General features: G+C 43.3%; 1 protein-coding gene across 6 annotated transcripts in view; it reads right to left on the bottom strand.

Moving 5' to 3' along the window:
- Positions 1-18,614, bottom strand: part of GSK3B (glycogen synthase kinase 3 beta) — a 179,181-nt gene that overhangs the window by 83,644 nt on the left and 76,923 nt on the right. For all 6 annotated transcript variants that reach the window (XM_059687739.1, XM_059687736.1, XM_059687737.1 and 3 more), the window contains one exon: positions 252-362. In XM_059687739.1, coding sequence (XP_059543722.1) covers positions 252-362 — 111 coding nt within the window. The remainder of the gene's footprint in view (positions 1-251; positions 363-18,614) is intronic.

Genomic DNA, 18,614 nt, shown 5'->3' with positions numbered 1-18,614 from the left:
TCCATAATTGTCTGTGAAAAATTCTCTTGTCAGAAAGATGACAAGTATCTTTAAGACCTGAGTCATTAAAGTTTAAAAAGTAAAGGCTTCACACTTTAAAACTACAAGAATTTAATGAAGCTCTAGCAATACCTACTTTGCAGCTTTCTCCCCTTAGTATTAGATGCGATAATGTAGTTAAAACACATAGCCCTCTCCCTGGCTCATGATAAGTACTTTTTAAAATGGAAAATTGCTCCATTTTTACATACCTTGACATAGATCACAGGAAGCGTCTGTTTAGCTCGACTATAGTGTCTGGCAACTCTGTATACTGTTTCCGGAACATAGTCCAGCACCAGATTGAGATAGACCTCATCTTTCTGAAAAAGTTTATTAAAAACAAAGAAAATAACAAGATTAGAAACTAGTTTTTAAATATTCAAATTAGAGTAAATGCTCTACATATTCACTTATTGAGATTAAAAAATTAGAATCTGTTCAATTTTAATTATACAAAATTAAATCAGAATATAACCATAATAATAAAAACAATCTACCACACATTTTCAATACCGTTAAGATTTTTAATCACATTCAAGCTATTATTTAGGTTATATGATTTTAAAGGATACCACCTACCACAAAATTTCACATTTTCTAATTTGAGAATCAATGCCCTCATATCCTAACAGGAAAGGTGTCATAGCAATAAAGTGAGTATTGAATTGGGAACTACAATAGTGTATTTCTAGCCCTAGCTCTGCTGCTAACTTAAATAACTTAAGTTACTTAAATCTCAAGGCTTCAGTTTTTTCAACTATAATACAAAAAGCTGGACTAGATGTTCTCCAAAATTTTTCTAACCTCTACAAAAAGATTATATGGTTACCTGATAGTCTATATTTAGTAGAAAAATCATTTGTCTTCTACAATTAACTGAAAGAAAAAGAATAACTTAAAAGGCAGCAAGCTACCATACTCACAAGTTTACTGCAGGTCACAAGTTTAAACATCCATTCTCAGTAGCATAAAGACACCAATCCAAGATCATTGGAGAGAAAGAAGGGAATTCCACTAAGTACCAAGTAGGAAAGAGGAACAGAGTGCTACTCTTACACTGAACATGTGAACAATATCAGATAAGTACACTGAAGCAGAAAACAAAGCTGAGAATCGCTGTGTTCAAGTCTAGAATTGGCCACTGAGTGGGAAAATCTGCAGGTAAACACACTTTCAGTCTTCCCAATTCGAAATCATCTTACCTACCAAACTGAAGTGAAGAATTTCAATTTTCAGCATTAATTACTTTCTACATGTCAGTGGCTACAGAAGAGGAAGCAAGGGAGCACGTATAAAAGAGATGACATCTAAACTGAATATGAAAGGGCCATTTCAGGCAGAGAGAAAACCATTTTTAAGATGTGGGGTCAAAGAGTGCAACATAGCTCAGGAAACAGCTTAGTGAGATAGCAAACCATTGACCTTACCACCTTTTCACTATTCTTTACTTTTTCATGTTCTCCTCTCTTCCTTTTCACATCCAGCTTAAATTCCTTAGTCTGTCACAGGAATCAGTAAACAATAGCTGCCTGTTTTTATAAATAAAGTTTTATAGGAACACAGTGATGCTGATTTACTTAAGTCTGGCTACTTTTGAACTACAATGGCAGACTTGAGTAGTTGTGACAGAGACCACATAGCCTGTAAAACCATAAATATTTACTATATGGCCCTTTATGAAAAAGTTTGCCCAGTCTGCTGTAGTATATACCCTCCTCTTATGCCATGCTTGTTTGATAATCCACAACTTTGGTTAAATGCAGCTTTCCACACATTCTCTAACTATACCCAAAAGATGAACATGGCGGCAAAATTGTGCTAATTGGTCTCACATTAAATTCACCTTTAAGTAATTCAATCAGCCCAGTAGTAATAAAACATTTGCCTAATCTATTTACTTTTTTCTTTTTTAAAAAAATTAAATTATTTATTGTTTAAAGTATTCCCCCATTGACCTCTCCCTGGTTGTTGCCACCCCCCAGCACACGCACCCCTACTGTCTGTGTCCATTGGTTATGCTCATATGCATGCATACAAGTCCTCTCGTTGATCTCTTACCCCCCCAGCCCCCCCATCCACCACCTTCCCTCATGGGTTGGACAGTCTGTTCAATGCTTCTATGTCTCTGGGTCTATTTTTGTTAATCAGTTTATGATGTTTATTATATTCCAAAAATTAGTGAGATCATGTGATATGTATCTTGCTCTGACTGGTTATTTCGCTTAGCATAATGCTCTCCAGTTCCATCCATGCCGTTGCAAATGGTAAGAATTCCTTCTTTTTTACAGCGTGTAGTATTCCATTGTGTAGATGTACCACAGTTTTTTAATCCACTCATCTGCTGATGGGCACTTAGGCTGTTTCCAAATCTTAGCTATTGTAAATTGTGCTGCTGTGAACATAGGGGTGCATATATCCTTTCTGATTGGTGTTTCTGTTTTCTTGGAATATATTCCGAGAATTGGGATTACTGGGTCCAATGAAAATTCCATTTTTAACTTTCTGAGAAAATGCCATACTGTTTTCCACAGTGGCTGCACCAATCTGCATTCTCACCAGCAGTGCAAGAGGTTTCCTTTTTCTCTGCATTCTCGCCAGCAATTGTCATTTGTTGATTTGTTGATGATAGCCATTCTGATAGGTGTGAGATAGTACCACATTGTTTTTTTGATTTGCACCTCACACATGACTAGTGACTTTGAGCATGTTTTCATATGTCTCTTGGCCTTCTGTATGTCCTCTTTTGAAAAGAGTCTATTTCAGTCCTTTGCCCATTTTTTGATTGGGTTGTTTATCTTCCTTTTGTTAAGTTGTATGAGTTCCCTAGAAATTTTGGAGATTAAACCCTTATAAGTGATAACATTGGCAAGCAAATATGTTCTCCCATGCAGTGGGCTTTCTTGTTTTGTTAGTTTCTTTTGCTGTGCAGAAGCTTTTTATTTTGATGTAGTCCCATTTGTTTATTTTCTCCTTAATTTCAATTGTCCTATGAGCTGTATCAGTAAAGATATAACTTTGGCCATATGTCTGAGATTTTGCTGCCAGTGGATTCCTCTAATACTTTTATAGTTTCCCGTCTTACATTTAAGTCCTTTATCCATTTTGATACCTGTCTCAACTCATTCTCTCTAAAAAACATACTCCTCTGAATTTCACCACCATTACTACACCAGAATTGTTCAAGATCAATAATCTCTTTGTTGCTGAATCCCATGTCTATATTAGTCATCTAGAATATCACAGGAAGAGGGGAACAAGAACACAGAGAAGCGATACAGTATGAATTAAGAGGCAAGGTTAGTATGAGTCACACAAAGTCCCAACTCTGCTACTACAAGTTATAGGACCATGAGCAAGTTACTTAACTTCTCTAGACCTCAGTTTGCTACAAAATAATGCTAATGACGGTGTCTACTTTAAAAGACTGTCTTAAGATTATAAGAAATAATCTATATATAAAGTTCTTTAGGCACATTACCTGTCACATAAAAAAGACTCAATTTTAACTATTATAATCTTTAGAAAGGAACAATACCTTTTTTTTTTTCCCTTCCCGTACATCTAAAATAAGTGATTAGGTGCTGAGGAGAACTGTAAGTAAGATGAGTGAATGTCTGATGACCCTATTTTTTGTAAAGCGATGAGGTCATATGTAAAACTGAGGGTAGCAAGAGTAATGCTGAATACTTCTCTTAAAATTTCAGAGATCAAGATTTATTTAGACAACAACCAGTTCCGAGTGAAGGTGAAGTCCAATAAAAAAAATAAATAAAAAGAATGCTAAAGTGGTGTCAAAGAAGATTGTTGTGTCAAATAGATTTCAAGAAATGGTGAATCTTGGGTTTTGGAAAGGTCATTAACACAGACGTAAAAGCTATCCTTTTTTAACTACTTGATTACAAGGTTTCTTGATTTTAACAAATCATTTGACTAAGTTAATCATGATATATTTATGAATGACCCGGAGATGTTAAAGAATGTATTACAATTTAATTCATTTGCTAAACAATCATAACAAAAATGAAGAAGAAAAATATTTCAAATGAATGCCAAGGACAAAAAAGGTAGGGCCACAAACTGTCCTTCACTTATCTCAATCAATATTTTCATAAATGATTTCATTTATTAGGAGTTGCAAAAGTAAATGCCTTCAATGACTAAGCAATAAATGTAAATGTGTGAAACAAAAATGTGTAATGCAGTAAGTTACAGTGATTGGTAATTCAGATAGTACAAGACTTAACTAAAAGCATTCTAATTCAAAAAAATATTAACAGAATATGCTAACCAAATAAAACACATCAAAGAGGGAATTTGGCAGTCAGTTTAGAATTTTTGACTTCAACACAACTATGTAAGACTGACACAAACCTAGGAAAAATGCCTTAGAATGGAAGACCAAGTAAGAAATTTAAAGAATTCTAATACAGTGGGGCCTTGACTTATGAGTTTAATTCGTTCTGAGACAGAGCTCGTTAAGGAGCTCGTTAACTCAAATTACTCTATCAACTCAATGCAAAAAATCGGCCTAGAGACAGCTGGTATCTCAAAAAACTTGTTAGTCGGGACAGTCGTAAGTCAAGGCCCCACTGCAGTCTGGAATGCTAAACCAAACCCACAATATAACATTTAACAAAGATAAATATAAAGTCCTATGAATGAAATAAAAATATCAATTTATTATGTAGAATGGCAGGTAAGACTTGACAGTAATTCATCTGAAAAATAAATGATAGGTAAAATTGAACTCAAAAGAATCAACACTGAGGTGCAGTTAATGAAAAACTTGGGTTACAGTAGAAGTATTGTGCTCATATCAATAAAGATAATTTCACTCTACTTCATACAGTTCATGTTTCATTTGACACTCATTTTTGGGGCAGTATATTTTATTCATAATATTAATAAATCAGAACACATTAAAAAAAGGTTAATAAAACTATGTCTGCTATAGGTTGAATGTTCTAATTTACTACACTATGAGAAACATGAGGGCTCAAATTATATTTGAACTATTATTTTGCAAATTAACATAAGCCTATCTTTTTGCTCAAATAAATTCTGGTTATTCACACCATTTACTCATCAAAAATTTGCAATTTTCTCTAGAATCCTAGAAGAGGTTTGCCCATTTTGTAGGTATGATATAAATACTCCTTTGACATTTAAAAGCTGTCATTTTGACTGTCTAAATTTTCTGAGACACTGGAGGTGTCTCATTATAAGTGAAGGCACTGTGAACTACCTTTCCCTTCAGGGCTCTGTGCTTGTATTCAAATCAAATCACTTTAAAAAAAAAATCGAATTGGGTCCTAAGAATGAAAACCAAAACCAATAAATAATACTACCACCAATACTGATTTGAAATGAATGGGCTCAACAACACCATGCTCTTTAATGTTCTTGTTAAACTTACAGATGTTCTGCTGTGAATTAAATAGCTATAGGAATAATCCTGAGTGGAGAGTGCATATCCCTACGAAACATCATCACAGTGGAGGAAACACTAACATTTCACCTTCCTAAAGTAGTTTTGTTTGGATATTTGTGCCAAAGATAATTCAAGAGACTGGGAATGTTAACATTTCAAGATGATAAATGGACTAGGATTAATTTCCATCACTTTCAATTATCTGAAATATCTCAGGTCTGTTTTCTTAATGTAATCTCTCTGTGGGTTATCAACAAATGCCCACATACTTACAGATTAGCTATAGATTTTAAAAATCAAATATGAAATATGAAAAATATAAAAGTATAATTGAAATAACATAATGAAAAAGACTAATTTCAAAGAACAGTTATTAGACTTCTAATAATTTTGCTAAGGAGTCCCTGCTAAAAATCCTTTAAAAGGAATCTATAGTACATGAAGTGTGTCTTATCCAGAAATCTCCAAAAAATTACATATTGTACAATTTAGGGAGGATTTCTCTCAATGGTTTGATTTTCCTAATTATCACTTTTATTAGTAAATCACTCTGTAACTGCCAAGAACCACTCCTTCATGAACTCTACTCTAAAACCATTCACTGAGAAATAAATTTAAATGACAAAATTCTGATCACACCTAACAACGCAACTATCAGATAACTCCATCCTACATTTGAAAAACAGATATTACTGTGATGCTCTCATCCCAAGGTGATTTTTGAGGTCAAGGAAACAAATTTGCTTGAGGCTGCAGTTTTAAATAGAATCATGCTATAATTCTAAAAATTTGATGGCATGCAAAAGCAGCAGATCAGAGAGCCCCACAATAAAACCCTTAACAAAATATCACGGTAGCCCAGGATTTGCCTCAGAATTGGGTTAGGGAACTTGGACTGGCAAACAAACAAACAAACCAAAAAAACCCCTTTAAAATAAATGACTTTTCTCTGATAGGTGTGCCAGGTTGGCCAGAGCTAGGAATAATACTAACAGTAAAGTGGGTGTGAATTAGGAAAAAGAGAAATATTCTTTTGCTTGAGAAACTAGGGGAGGGATTGGGGGGCACTGGGGGGGGGGGTGAGCACTTAGCATACAACGATGATTATAGCAAGCTTCATTCTTACCTCACAATTTCACAACTTCAAACAAAATAAATATCAAAATTACTAACATTTTAAAAAAACTACAAATGTATCAGAAAAAAACACGAGTGCGTTTGCAAATACTGGACAAAATGTCTATGAGCTATTAAGAAAAATAATGCCAATTTGATTACATAAAAAATGTAAAAAGAAAGAACCAAATTTTTTAAAATGACAATTTTGGCAAAAATTTTTTTTGCCTACATGACCAAGGGCTAATTAGTTTTTGTTTAAAATACAAATACCTCTTAAAAATCTCTAGGAAAAGACTAACATTCCAATAAAAAAATGAAAAGGGGCATGAACAGATGATCATGCAAATGGCCAAAAACAATGTAAAAAGATGCTCAACCTAATTCATGATTAATGAAACACACACACACACACACACACACACACACACACACACACTGACCTACAATTTTGCCCTTATCAAATTTGAAAACAAAGTTCAACCTGAGGAAACTAAGTATATGGTCCAATATGCACCATAACACACTTCTGGTCAAAGCTCAAACTCCTGCAATCTTTTGGCAAGTCAATGGGCTGTACTCATCCTAAAGTAAAGACATAGACACCCAATTCAACTCAGCAATGACATTAATAGGAATTAAATTTATGGAAACAATTATCTGTATGTATATATGTGCATGTGCACACACAAAGACGGCTGAAGATTTGTGAAGGGCAAAAAATTAAAAATAATCTACTATATGCCAGAAAATCAATACATGCTCAAAAACAAAACAAAATGACCAAATTAATTGGGGTCAAAGGGACACAGAAGCTAACCGAAATGAGCTCCCGTGCCCTGACCGGTTTGGTTTGGCGGATAAACGTTGGCCTGCGGACTGAAGGGTTCCAGGTTCGATTCCGGTCAAGGGCATGAACCTTGGTTGCGGGCACATCCCCAGTAGGAGGTGTGCAGGAGGCAGCTGATTGATGTTTCTCTCTCATCGATGTTTCTGACTCTATCCCTCTCCCTTCGTCTCTGTTAAAAATCAATAAAATATATTAAAAAAAGAAAAAAGAAAAAAAGAGAAGAGCTCCCAATGGCCAAAGCTGTAACAATCCTATCTAATAAAAGAGAAACATGGTAATTGGGGTATGACCGCTACCCTTCCCATTGGCTAATCAGGGCAATATGCAAATTAACTGCCAGCCAAGATGGCGGCCGGCAGCCAGGCAGCTTAAAACTAACATGAGGCTTGCTTGCTTCAGTGACGGAGGACTCCAACGTTCCCGCCTGCCGCTGCAAGCCTCTTAGCTGCAACTCTAAGCAACTATGTAACAAATATAGAAGCTAAACAAAACCCCAGAAACCTGCTTTAGTCGCCGGGCTTCAGCCAGCAGGATCGCAACATTGTAAGCAAAGGCCAGAAACCTACTTTCAGCAGCGGAGGCCTAAGAGCTGGAGACAAGCCTCAAAGCTAAAGCGGGCCCAGAATAAAAAAGAAAAAAAGGAGTGGTTGGGAGCTTCAGTCACCCCCAGCCTGAAAACAGCCCTCAGCCCCTCACCCAGACTGGCCAGGCACCCCAGTGGGGACCCCCACCCTGAAGGGTGTGTGACCAGCTACAAACAGCCATCAGCCCCTCACCCAGGCTGGCCAAGCACCCCAGTGGGGACCCCCGCCCTGATCCAGGACACCCTTCAGGGCAAACCAGCTGGCACCCACCCATGCACCAGGCCCCTATCCTATATAGTAAAAGGGTAATATGCCTCCCAGCACCGGGATCAGCGGAGCCGCAAGGCCTCCCGGCACCGGGATCAGCGTGACAGGGGGCAGCGCCCAAACCCCCTGATCGCCCTGTGGCTCTGTGTGTGACAGGGGGCGGGGCCACAACCTCCCTATCGGCCCTGCTCTGTTCGTGACAGGGGAAGGTGCCCCAACCCCCTGATCAGCCCTGCTCTGTGCCTGATTGGGGGGAGCTCCCCAACACCCTGATCGCCCTGCGGCTCTGTGTGTGACAGGGTGTGGCGCCCCAACCCCCTGATCGGCCCTGCTCTGTCTGTGACAGGGTGCGGTGCCCCACCCCCCCGCCCCCCACGGGCCCTGCTCTGTGTGTGACAGGGTAGAGCCATAACCTCCCCATCGGCCCTGCCCTGAGTGTGAGAGTGGCGGCGCCCCAACCCCCTGATGGGCCCTGCTCTGTGTGTGACAGGGGGCGGCGCCCCAACCCCCGCCCCCCCACGGGCCCTGCTCTGTGTGTGAAGGGGTAGAGCCATAACCTCCCCATTGGTCCTGCTCTGTGGGTGATAGAGGGCGGTGCCCCAACCCCCTGATGGGCCCTGCTCTGTGAGTGACAGGGGGCAGTGCCCCAACCCTTGATTGGCCCTGCTCTGTGCGTGACAGGGGGTGGTGCCGCAACCTCCCCATCGACCCTGCCTTGAGTGTGACGGGGGATGGTGCCCCAACCCCCCAATCGGCCCTACCCTGAGCGTGACTGAGGGTGGCATCGCAACCTCCTGATCGCCCTGCTCAGTGCATGACAGGGGGCGGCGCCCCAACTCCCCAATCGGCCCTGCTCTGAGCCCGACCAGGGGCTGCACCTAGGGATTGGGCCTGCCCTCTGCCACCCGGGAGCAGGCCTAAGCCAGCAGGTCGTTATCTCCCGAGGGGTCCCAGACTGCAAGAGGGCACAGGCCGGGCTGAGGGACCCCACTCCCCCACCCCGAGTGCACAAATTTTTGTGCACCGGGCCTCTAGTCCTATATAATAAAAGGCTAATATGCAAATTGACCAAACGGCAGAATGTCCGGTCACTAGGACACTCACTGACCACCTGGGAGCAGACACTCAACGCAGGAGCTGCACCCTGGTGGTCAGTGCACTCCCACAGGGAAAGTGCCACTTAGCCAGAAGCCAGGCTCACAGCTGGTGAGGGCAGCAGCAGTGGTGGGAGCCTCTCCTGCCTCCACAGCAGTTGGACAACCCCCAAGGTCTCCCAGACTGCGAAAGGATGCAGGCGGGCTGAGGGCCCGCCCTCCCGCCCAAGTACATGAATTTTGTGCACCTGGCCTCTAGTTTAATCAATAAAATAGTATTAGATTATAACCCAAAGTATCAAATAAAATACAAAAGTCCACACTGATATAAATTATTAAAAAGATTAACAAATGAAGGAGAAGAGACAATCTCTCATGCAAACGAAAAACAAATAATATATGCAGCCACTCTGCCCTTAAAAAGGAACATAATTCCCTCCTTTCTTAGTTGTGGCTTGAGCATATTGACTGCATTCTAAAGGATGCAGCAGGGAAAAGGGGTAAAAAAAGAGTAACTTTACAGTGGGGAAAATTAAAAAATAGGTCAGCCAGGTGATCAAGATTAATATAACAGTCACAAATTGTGCTGAGAGTAATATATACCTTGATGTGTCATCATATCATACAAGGTACATAGGATATGATGAAAATGGCATTCTGTGCTCTTTTTCCAAATAACCTAGAGCCCCAGTTTACTATGAGAGAGTGAAGCATACTACAAAATATCTATCTAGCACTCTACAAAAAACTACCAAGGTCATCAAAAACAGGGAAAACCTGAAAAACTGCCGAAGCCATATGCACCTAAGAGACATAATCTAATCTAATAAAGGAGAAACATAAAAATTTACCTTACCTTCACTACTCCCTAAGCCACGCCCACCAGTGTATCACAGGGAGTATATGCAAATTAACCCAATCAAGATGGTGGCTGGTAACCACAGAGGTGGAGCAAGCAGGAGGCTTGGTTGCCCCAGCGATGGAGGAAGCCAAGCTTCCAGCCTGACTGGCCGGCTGTAGCCTCTGCTCAAGGCAACAAAGTTTCAATTATAGAAGATAAATAAATCCCAGATACCTGCTTCCAGCCAGCCTCCACTGGGAGCTTGTGCCGGGAGCCGGTCCATGCTTGCTGTTTCAAGGGACCTGGCATATATGGCATACTGTTCTTTATATGTTTGCTCACCTTCTTGGCGCTGTGTTTTAACCAAGGCCACCTCTCTGAGAAAGGTTGTTTCCCCAGGAAGGGATTTTCCCCTGAAGTTAGGGAGGGAATAAAACCCCTCAACTAAGTGCCAGGCGGGTAATTAATCCCTTTAACTACGAACAATCATGCTTAAGCTACATAATCTTTACTCCCTAGAATGGAGATAAGAAACACCCTAACCTTTGGAATAGAGATTGATAGGATTGGAATCAACTGGTATAAATACAGACGTAACAAGACAACAGGAGACAGAACTTAGAACAGAATTCAGAACACAGAACCTACACAGAACGTTCTCTAGAGACAGAAGAACTTCGCTGGAGAGAACATGGCAAAAGATCCTGGACTGAACCTGACTACAGAAATTGGCAAGAGAACCTGACTAGAACCTGGTGACTGAACATGGCTGGAGAACCTAGGAAGAGAACATGGACACAGAACCTGGCTGGAGATCCTAAGCAGAACCTCTCTGGAGATCCAGACCAGAACTTGGCTGGAGATCCTGGCTAGGCTGCTGATCAACTGAACACTGTCTCCGTGTCATTCCTTCTTCGCCGACTCTGTCCACACCTTTGGGGACCCCTGGACCTGCTGGGGTTGGACCCCAGCAAGCTTGGGTGGCTGGGGGCTGTGGCCAGCCTGCAAAGAGCCATCAGCCACTCACCAAGGCTGGTCACGCCTTCATGGGTTAAGGAACCCCGCGGGAGGGCTTGGCGAGCATGCAAACAGCCACCAGCCTCTCACCGAGACTGGCCAGGCACCCCAGCAGGACCCCCACCCTGAAGGGGGTGTGGCCAGCCTGAGAACAGCCCTCAGCCCCTCACCCATGCTGGCCAGGCACCCCAGTGGGGACTCCCACCCTGAAGAGGCTGTGGCCAGCCTGCAAACAGCCATCAGCCCCTCACCCAGGCTGGCCAGGCACTCCAGCAGGGACCCCCACCCAGAATGGGGTGTGGCCAGTCTGAAAACGTCCCTCAGCCTCTCACCCAGGCTGGCGAGGCACCCCAGCAGGACCCCCACCTTATTCGGGACACCTTTCAGGGCAAACCAGCCAGCCCCCACCCATGCACCAGGCCTCCATTTAACCTAATAAAAGAGAAACATGCAAATTGACCGCACCCCCGCTATGCCCCAAGCCACACCCACCAGCCAATCAGAGCAACTATATGCAAATTAACCCAACCAGGATGGTGGCTGGCAGCCACGGAGCTGGAGCATGCAGGAGGCTTGGTTGCCCTGGTGATGGAGGAAGCCAAGCTTCCCGCGTGCCCTGGCCGGCTGTAGCCTCTGCTCAAGGCAACAAAGTTTCAATTATAGAAGATAAGTAAATACCAGATACCTGCTTCCAGCCAGCCTCCACTGGGAGCTTGGGTGGCTGGGGGCCGTGGCCAGCCTGCAAACAGCCATCAGCCCCTCACCCAGGACGGCAACACCCTCATGGGGTGAGGGTCCCCGCTGAGGGGCTTGGTCAGCCTGAAAACGGCCCTCAACCCCTCACCCAGGCTGGCCAGGCACCCCAGTGGGGACCCCCACCCTGAAGAGGCTGTGGCCAGCCTGCAAACAGCCATCAGCCCTTCATCCAGGCTGGCCAGGCACCCCAGGGGGGACCCCCACCCTGAAGGGGCTGTGGCCAGCCTGCAAACAGCCATCAGCTCTTGACCCAGGCTGACCACACCCTCATGGGGTGAGGGTCCCCGATGGGGGCTTGGCCAGCCTGCAAACAGCCATCAGCCCCTCACCCAGGCTGGCCAGGCACTCCGGCAGGGACCCCCACCCAGAATGGGGTGTGGCCAGTCTGAAAACGTCCCTCAGCCTCTCACCCAGGCTGGCGAGGCACCCCAGCAGGACCCCCGCCTTATCCGGGACACCTTTCAGGGCAAACCAGCCGGCCCCCACCCATGCACCAGGCCTCTATCCTATATAATAAAAGGGTAATATGCAAATTGACCCTAACAGCAGAACGACTGGGAAGTACTGGTCACTATGACACACACTGACCACCAGGGGGCGGACGCACAATGCAGGAGCTGCCCCCTGGTGGTCTGAGCACTCCCACAGAGGGACTCTGCTCAGCCACAAGCCAGGCTGATGGCTGCCAGTACTGCGGTGGTGGTGGGAGCCTCTCCCGCCTCCTCAGCAGTGCTATGGATGTCCGACTGCAGCTTAGGCCTGCTTCCCGCTGGCAATTGGACATCCCCCAATAGCTCCCGGGCTGCCAGAGGGATGTCTGACTGCCAGCTTAGACCCAAACCCCCGGGGAGTGGGCCTAAGCCAGCAGGTGGTCCTCCCCTGAGGGATCCCAGACTGCGAGACGACACAGGCTGGGCTGAGGGACCCCCCGAGTGCACAAATTTTTGTGCACTGGGCCTCTAGTAACATAATAATGTGGCAGCCTAAACTGAATCATGAAAGAGAAAAAAGATGTTAGGTAAAAACTAAGAAAATCTGAATAAACTATGGACTTCAGTTAATAATAATGTATCATTGTGGTTTATTAATTGTAACAAATGTACCATACTAATATATGATAACAATACATGAATCTAGGTACAGTATCTATGCATCCTATATAATAAAAGCCTAATATGCTAAGTGTCTGGTCACCCAGTTGGCCATTCAACCAAACAAAGTGTAATATGCTATTGATATGCTAAGGCTGCTCAACCACTCGCTATGATGTGCACTGACCACCAGGGGCAGGCAGTTGACCGGTTGATCAGTCGCTATCACGTGCACTAACCACCAGGGGGCAGACACTCTGACTGGTGGGTTAGCTGGCTGCTGGGGTCCGGCCGATCAGGACTGAGCGAGACAGGTTGGACATGCCCTGGAGCACTCCTGTGGTCCCTCCCTGGCCGGCAAACCTCCTGCGTCCCTCCCTGGCCCAAATCTTGCACCGGTAGGGTCCCTCGGCCTGGCCTGTACCCTTTCACAATCCAGAACCCCTCAGGGGATGCCAGAGAACTGGTTTTGGCCCAATCCTGCAGGCCAGGTGGAAGAACTCCACTGGTGCATGAATTTGTGCACCGGGCCTCTAGTACAGACATAAAAAGCCATATTTTTGGGAAAGAGGATGATCATGTTCTAAAATAATGTGTATGCTATTACATTAACATCTGATATATGTACTCATATATGCACATGGGAAATTTACCTCTATGGAGAGGGATATGGGGATTTAGAAAGTAAAAAAAAACTATTTCATTTTTATTTATTATCCTGTGCTGTTGTTTTTTACACAATATGCAAGTAATAGTATTTTAGTTTCACAAAATATTAAAAATAACATGAAAACAAAGTTGCTAATTGATATTCAAAAGAAACTCCTAAATTCAAATTTTCAGGCAGATGATAATTATTATCTTATTTGCTATAACACTGACAATTTATAAAGAAGTCTTGATAATTCATCCACCTCGAGTTCTACATTACATGTACATTCTTCCCTAGATCACACTCCACTGAAAATACTGAAACCCAAATATTTCTAGCTACAAATACAAAGCCAGTGCTCTTTACTTTTCAGAACAGATTAACCCCTACCCTTTCCTCTCCAGCAGTATTGGCAAACAGGCATAATCAAGCACTGCATTCCTATCCCTGATCCCAGAGCAGTGAAAGGTACAATCTTCCCCTTCTGCACACAGCCCTCCACACAGTTACCATCAATAAAATAAGTTGATATGAGGAATAAAATCAACTTGCCATTCTTGCTATTTAAATTGTCTCATATAAGTACAGGGAAAGTTTTATTTAAGGAAGGCTACCTCTTCAAGTAATCAATCTGACAGCAGTTCTCAACCTGTGGGTCACGACCCCTTTGGGGGTCAAATGACTGTTTCACAGGGGTCGCCTAAATACATCCTGCATATCAGATATTTACATTACGATTTATAACAGTAGCAAAATTACAGTTATGAAGTAGCAACGAAAATAATTTTATGGTTGGGGGTCACCACAACATGAGGAACTGTATTAAAGGGTCGCAGCATTAGGAAGGTTGAGAACCACTGATCTATGATGAACCATAGATAAAATATTACTGAGTAACGTTAAAGAAATTTTTCTTAAAAACTATTAATTGATTTAATAAAATGTAAGGCTCCTATGAAGGCAGTATGGTTTACATACTACGTACATCTTTTAGAGGCCTGGGGTTCTACAGAGGTGAACAAGGAAGGCAAAGTCCGCTGGTGCTATGCCCCAGTTTCAAGTAGAGCAACTTTCCTTTCTATCTGTTTTTAGAACAGGGGTTCTTTATAAAATTTCATTAAGGGGAGATGGGGTGTCTACTGCCACATATCAATACTGGGGAAAAAAACTATTCTATATGATACTTAGAATTCATAAAAATCTTATAAGCCCAGTCTTTCAAAACATTCAAAAATCCCATTTTTCTCTGATCAAGGAGAAAGTGTTACTACTCTGTATTAAATCAGAGTTAGTAAAACCTATTGGGTAACCTAGAGTATACTAATTGACTACATGTTGCTTTAGTTACTATAGCAAACATTAATGATTCCAACCAGCAGACTACGACTAATTAGTCTCTGTCCTAACTTAACTCCTTCTTCTTCTAGTTATACTAGCTACTCTTTCACCCAAGTAGGCTAAAAACTGATTTATAATCCCTAAAGAAAAAGTCTTTAAAATGATAGAGTGGGGCACAATAAAGAGGTCACCGAAATAGATAAAACCATTCAAACTATGATCAATAGAAATATTTGCCAAATATTACAGCAATCCTACTTTAATTTCACCCAGAGCTAAAAAAGTACTTATGGACAAAAATTATGATGAGTCCGCCGGCCAGCATGGTTCAGTGGTTAAGCCTATGAACCAGGAGGTTACAGCCCGATTCCCAGTCAGGACACATGCCTGGGTTCTGGGCTCCATCCCCAGTAGGGGGCATGCGGGAGGCAGCCAACCAGTGATTCTCTCTCATCATTGATGTTTCCTTCTCTCTCTCCCTCTCTCTGAAAATAAAAAGATAGTTTTAAAAAATTATGATGAGACCCTGGGATAGTTTAGTTGCAATTCTGAAATTAAAAATAATAATGGGAGAATAGTTAAGAGTATTATGTAATGTAAGAACTCAATAGCCTATTATATAACCAACAACTACAAATACTAAGGCAACAAGGGAATAATTGTAAGACCTTGAATAGTTAATGTTTATAAATAACTATAAACTTAAAATCCTAATATGCAAATAAGTTTATAAATAAATGAATTTGTGCACCTTGAAAGGAACTGTGGGCCTCAAGGCTGCAGTGGGTGCAGGGGTGGGTCTCAGCCCATCCTCCATGCCCCCGCTTGGCCCTCCCACTGCAGCCCCCTGGTTCTGCCAGCCCCGAAAGCACCCACTGACGGCGCAGAGCCATTAGGGCCAGCGCCGTCAGCGGGTGTGAGCGGTGGCTCTGGCGCTGGCAGCGGGAGCAAGCAGTGGGGCTGTTGCCAGCAGTGGGTGTGAGAGGCAGCTGCTGGTCCCAATCACTCCTCAGGAGAAGGAGGTGGAGAAGCCCTGAGTGGCAATCGGCGCCAGCAGCGGGTGAGAGGAAGCGGGGCCAGGCACTGGCAGTGGGTGCGAGTACCCGGCGGGACCACAGTGCGTGGGAGCAAAGAATTTTCAGTAACTACCAGAGATTCTCCTCAATGACAGTGACTGGCGCCCCGCCCTGGTCTGGTGCCCTCATTCACCTGCTCCACCATCCCGCCGCAGCCAATGCCCACCATGTTCCGTGCTCTGCTACCTGCTACTGATGCCTGCCATGGTCTGCATGTGCCCCCTGGTGGTCAGTGCACATTATAGCAACTGGCTGTTCGGTTTTTCCGCCATTCGGTCTATTTGCATATTAGGGTTTTATATATATGTACTAGTGGCCTGTTGCATGAAGATCCTCACAATAGGCCTTCCTTCCCCTGGCTGCTGGCACTGGTTTTCCTCCGGCACCCGGGACCCCGGCCTTTGGTCTGGCCGCAGCAGCAATGCTTGGCTTCTCTGCTCCGGCTGCTCCTAGCCCCTCCTTTTTTTTTCCAGCTCCTTGAGCGGAGCCCAGGACGGGCTGGAAGCCTGAATAGCCCCTGGCGACCCAGGCCCCCAGCCACTCCTTGAGCGAAGTCCAGGGCTGGCGGGAAGTTTGGCTTCCTCCGTCACCGGGAGCAACCCAAGCCTCCTGCTTGTTCCAGCTCCGTGGCCCCCACCATCTTCAATCGTCTTCAGTCTTCGATCTGCGCCTGCATATGCAAATTAACTGCCATCTTTGTTGGGTTAATTTGCATAGTTGCTCTGATTGGCTGGTGGGCATAGCAGAGTGACACCAATTTGCGTGTTTCTCTTTTATTAGTGTAAATAGATTATTCCTACAAAAATGTAAAACATGTATATGGAATAAAACATATAGAACTGAAGTAAAAAGTCAGGCTAGTGAGTGAAAACTTTTTCTTCTTTAAATTTTGAGGAGGAGGAGGAGGAGGAGGAGGAGGAGGAGGAGGAGGGAGGGGAGGAGGGGGGGGAGAAGGAGGAGGGGGAGGAGGAGGAGAAGAAAGTAGTGGAGTCTCAGAGAGAAGAGATACCAAGAGAGAGAATGAGGAGGCTGAGGACAGATGAAAACCCATACAAGGATTTAGAAAGGATTAGATAGTCAGAAAAAGTTTGAAATGGGTAGAAACCCAACAAAAGAGAGGTACAGAAACCCACAGAAAAAGGTTGACAGATCTATACTGGAAATAGCCAACAGAGAGAGGGAGATGGGGTAGGAGAGAGAGGGAGAGGGAGAGAGACAGAGACAGAGCCAGGTAGCCAGAGTTAACGGGGGAGAGAAGGATCTGAGGTGTTAGATAGATGAAGAAAGAGGGAGAGAAAGATAGAGATCAGAGCCAAAAGTGAAGGGGACAGAAACCCAGAAAGTAGACAAGAGACAGAAGAGAAAGGAGAGAAAAAGCTTAGAAAAAGACAGAGAGTCAATGATGAAATGAGAGTACAAAATACTCCTATATACATCTGAACTCATCCATGGAATGTAAGTCTATCATCCTTATAATCCTGAAACATTGAATCCTTCTCTTATCCTCACAATTCCCTCAGCTCAATCCCCTATTTGCATCCTCAAGCCTTCCCTTTAGGCTCATGTTCTTAATCTACCCAGATATTTCCCTGAGCTTTCTGAAATTCCCAAAAGAAACTCTATTTCATAGAGTTTCAAACCCCAGTCTCTTCATAAAGGTTTCTTTATTACTGCCTTGCCATTGACTAAACCTGGATCCCACCCAAAGGTACTGACTTCCTTGCAGCTCTCTCAAATGAAGACTGTTCTCACCCTTCACATATTCTAGGACCAGAAGGCAATACTGCAAACTGCTGGCTCTTGGCTGTCCTGGCCTCAAACAACATCCCTTCTCCCTCCTTCCCAAACTCCCAAGAGATCTACCACATGACCCTACCTACCCAGTCTTGTGAATATCATCCCTTCATTTAGCTCCCCCAACCCCCACCTATGAATTCATACATGCACCTGTTTACTGGGTATCTCTATTTGCATGTCTCAGAGGCATCTCAAACTATTTATCATTTCCTCCCACAAACTCTTCTAATATATACACATAAGCAATACATAATGCTACTGTTAGTAAAATAACTACCTAATATAGGACTGCCACATTCAGAGATAAGAATTTCATAAGACATTAGGTACCATTCTAAACAGAAATTCTGAGTTCACTCTCAGTAACCTACTCTTGGGCAGTTAGACTAATAACAAATCTGAGCTCTCAACCCTAGAGCAGAACTCATCTCTTATTAGTTTACTAGCTAGTCTCTCGAGTGATATGTTGGTCCTGCCATAACAATTAGAATAAAGGAAGTGGAGATCATGAGTAGGCCAAGAAGACATTATCCTTTTGGTGGCTGGAATATTATGGGAGGTACTAAACCTGTGTATTTCTGCACATCTTCAGAAAATCTTACTTTCTTTTGACAAGAAAGGTTCATCATTTTCAGCAATAATCATTTTTCTTTCTTTCTTTC

This window comes from Myotis daubentonii, chromosome 3, assembly GCF_963259705.1.
Source record: "Myotis daubentonii chromosome 3, mMyoDau2.1, whole genome shotgun sequence".
Classification (NCBI taxonomy): domain Eukaryota; kingdom Metazoa; phylum Chordata; class Mammalia; order Chiroptera; family Vespertilionidae; genus Myotis; species Myotis daubentonii.
The sequence above is the reverse complement of the archived record's forward strand: the minus strand, read 5'-3'. Positions and strand labels throughout refer to the sequence as shown.